Source organism: Aspergillus nomiae, assembly GCF_001204775.2.
Source record: "Aspergillus nomiae NRRL 13137 chromosome Unknown contig00830, whole genome shotgun sequence".
Classification (NCBI taxonomy): Eukaryota; Fungi; Ascomycota; class Eurotiomycetes; order Eurotiales; family Aspergillaceae; genus Aspergillus; species Aspergillus nomiae.
In genome coordinates, this window is record NW_015378885.1 from 1 (window position 1) to 3,563 (window position 3,563).

General features: G+C 48.9%; 1 protein-coding gene across 1 annotated transcript; it reads left to right on the top strand.

Moving 5' to 3' along the window:
* Positions 1-425: 425 nt before the first annotated feature.
* Positions 426-1,925, top strand: png1 (peptide-N4-(N-acetyl-beta-glucosaminyl)asparagine amidase; the record flags this gene model as incomplete). The annotated part of the gene is made up of 3 exons (XM_015557076.1): positions 426-982; positions 1,059-1,459; positions 1,510-1,925. 3 exons carry the CDS (start codon positions 426-428, stop codon positions 1,923-1,925), a joined length of 1,374 nt encoding a protein of 457 aa, XP_015400817.1.
* Positions 1,926-3,563: the final 1,638 nt, after the last annotated feature.

The following is a 3,563-nucleotide window of genomic DNA, read 5'->3' on the forward strand; positions in this document are numbered from 1 at the left end:
TTTTGTTTGTTTTTTTTCTTTTTTGGTTTCCCCCCCCTTTCTAATTGTATTGACAAGAACGACTGGTGAACAATTACTTTCTCTCGTTAATTCCATTTTCACCCTTTGTGGTTGTCGTAAGTCGCGGACACGACTACGTTGACCAGCGCCAAGCGTGGCGACCGCTTAGTTGGGCTGTGCGACCATTGTACCCTACGGACTGACCTCACTGACCATCATTCTTCTTACTTACACGACTGACTCGACCCAACCACATCCACACTCACCCTTCTCCCATCCTCCCTTCTCTCTTTCCCACTTCGACAAGAGAGAATAGGACGATCAACATCCATTACCGAAGGGAGTCATTGAGGATTTATTCAACCTGGAGTGTCAAGTCCGACCGATCGCCGTTGGTGCTCTTCACCCCCCTACCACACATCACCATGGCCGACAGCATACACCACTCTCAACGGGCGCAAGGCTCTAATAACTTCGATGCCTCCGAGCTCACCAACGCTTTCGAACAACTCATGCGTAATAAAAGGTTCCACCGTCTGCAGGAGCACTCGAGGGCTCGTACTCATTCACCATCGCCGTCTCCGTCTCAGGTGTCTTCGCCTGGACCTTACGCACCACCTCATCCCTCGCGAGCACCACCACCACCTCCGACCGCAGCTTCTTTTCAGTCACCCCAGTACCCACCACAACCGCAACAATACCCATCAACTCAATCCTCAATGTTGCAGGGGCTACCAATTGTTCCATCACCGCCGCAGGATCAAGCATCCTTAAAATTCCGGAATCTCCTTCACGTCCTGTCCGTAACCCCGACCAAGTATGAGAACCCGGGTCTTCTCGATGAGGCCCTCTCCCTTATCCCGCTCGACCGGTTATATTCAGAAGCAGAGGAAGAGAGTCAAATCCTGCAGGCACAGGCTGCTAGCGTTGGTGGCAGACCCGAATGGGGATACCAAGATTGTGTTATCCGGTCTCTCTTGAGGTGCGTTGAGTAGCATATGCCTATTTGTTGGATTCATCATAGGTATGACTAGGAGTATTAACCGCGACTTTCACAGATGGTTCAAAGGATCGTTCTTTCAATTTGTCAACAACCCCCCTTGCTCACGGTGCTTTCGGCCCACAATTGCCCAGGGCAACACGCCACCTTTACCCGATGAGACCGCTCGCGGTGCAACACGAGTAGAACTTTACCGATGCTCTGAACTTTCTTGCGGCGCCCACGAGAGATTCCCTCGCTACTCCGATGTTTGGCAACTACTACAGAGCCGTCGGGGTCGTGTAGGCGAATGGGCCAATTGCTTCAGCATGTTCTGCAGAGCCCTTGGTGGCCGTGTACGATGGGTTTGGAATTCGGAGGACTACGTCTGGACCGAAGTATACTCCGAACATCAGAGGCGCTGGGTGCATGTAGATGCGTGTGAGGGGGCGTGGGATCAGCCCCGTCTCTATGCTGAAGGTTCGTGTTGAACAATTGACTTGCTCGGCTTCCAAGCTAACAGTTTCCAGGCTGGGGCCGAAAGATGTCCTATTGCGTTGCATTCTCGATCGATGGCGCCACCGATGTCACTCGTCGATATGTACGAAGTCCAGCAAAGCATGGAGCACCACGGAACCGCGCTCCTGAAGAGGTCGTGCATTGGGTGATTTTGGAAATCCGAAGGAAGCGTCGGGAGAATCTCTCCAAGACCGACCAAAAACGTCTGATAAAGGAGGATGAGCGCGAGGAAAAAGAACTTCGCCATTACACAGCTTCTGCCCTTGCTGCAGAGTTGAACAACCTTCTCCCTCAGAACCAAGCGACCGGCAGACTGGACGAGCAAAAGACTCCTCTCTCACGGCAGGAGGCAGCTGCAGAGTGGCTTGCCTCTAGACAAAGAAGCTCTGGCCACTCTGGTCCTGACCACTCTCAGGGCGGACGGTAGCACTGCATCTATCATAGAGGGTCTACAATCAACTCATCGTCTTTGCGAACCGTCGCCTAGGCTCAATCCTCTGACGGCCGACTGACAACCAACCAACCCAAGATCTTCGACCGATAAGACGATATAACGTGGTCAATGTGCTTCGATGCTCGACTTTCGATAAAACGCACGATACACGATGGATTCAGCTAGCCTGTTATAGGATTTATATTCGACATTACACGTGCACAGCTCATCATAGGGTAGATCATCCCGTGCTGGTTACAGTGCATTGATCCTATGCGTTCCGAAATGAATCGTCTACCGGTCAGACACCCTTCACCCTCCGGGGTGAAAGGGTTTATCTTGCTAGGACCCTTGTCCAGCATCCCATTGAAACCAAACTCTTTATCTCACGGGCTATACGATTCGTCACCTATGCCCAGACAATCCTTGGTTACAGTACGATATATCTCTTTTGTGGTCATTGACCTACACAATACCCACATCTCAATTTTTCTTTGGTTTATATCCACACATTCTTTGTCGAGCCTCGACTTTCTACTTTTCATCTTTCCTTTTCTTTTTCTTTTTCTTTTTCTTTTTCTTTTTCTTTTTCTTTTTCTTTTTCTTTTCTTTTCTTTTGTTTTTTATTTCATCATGACGGGCATCTCAGGAAATAAGGCATTAATTGGTTATTTTTTTCTTGGGCACTCAGCAGGGGTTTGAAAGGCGTCTGATAATTTTAATTTCTCTTCTGGTTCCCTTTTTTTGCTCATTATTTTGGCCGGTGTGCCAAGACTGGAGTCAGCCAGTCAATGCCATGTTGTATGAGAACACGGATGCTTCGGTCGCACGTTGGCTTCGACATCTTTTCAAATTCCCTTTTTGTTCTGACTCCTGGCGATCTCAGATCCTCTTGTCAAATAAACCATTTCATTGACCAACGAAAAACAACGTATCCAATTCCTAGACGGGAATCGAGAACTACCGAAGGTTGAGACCAGTGCATCTTCCTAGTACACACTACACAGCAGTAGTAAGACAAGGGCCCGACACCAACAGGTGATCATGCCGACATTCCGCCGCACAACATTAGGTAAAATTATAATTAAACTAGTAGAGAAAAGAAGAAACAAAGGAAACCGATCCCACCAACCATTGAAAACCTGCACAATCCAAAACGGATCCCTCATAAAACCTCCCAAGTGTCAAACCGACGATGGAAGCCAAAAAAAAAAAAAAGGCATTAAATATTAATTTAAAGAAAATGAGAAAAGAGCGCCAAAAACACAGAAAAACAGGGTCCAAATAAGCCAGGCCCAAGAAAAGCGCCAAATCCGAGACAGCCAAAACCACACCAAATGGAGAACCCACTAGACCCTGGGCCCCATTACAAGTTTAATTACGATATGCAGAATCCCAAGCCGTGATCCGTCAAACCCGAACGCCTCCTAATCCCCCGCGATTGAGAGAGCGGGTCCGCGGTCGGCGGCCACGTCGGTCCCTGGACTTAAGGCGCCGGTTTGGCCTATAATAGTACTCCGTACTCTATATAGCTATATATAGTAACTGCGATCTGCAACGCGCCGGTCCGTTTTGGGATGTGGTCACCTGAGACTGGCTAGGTTGATTGGGTGTCGGGTCCGAATGTGGAAT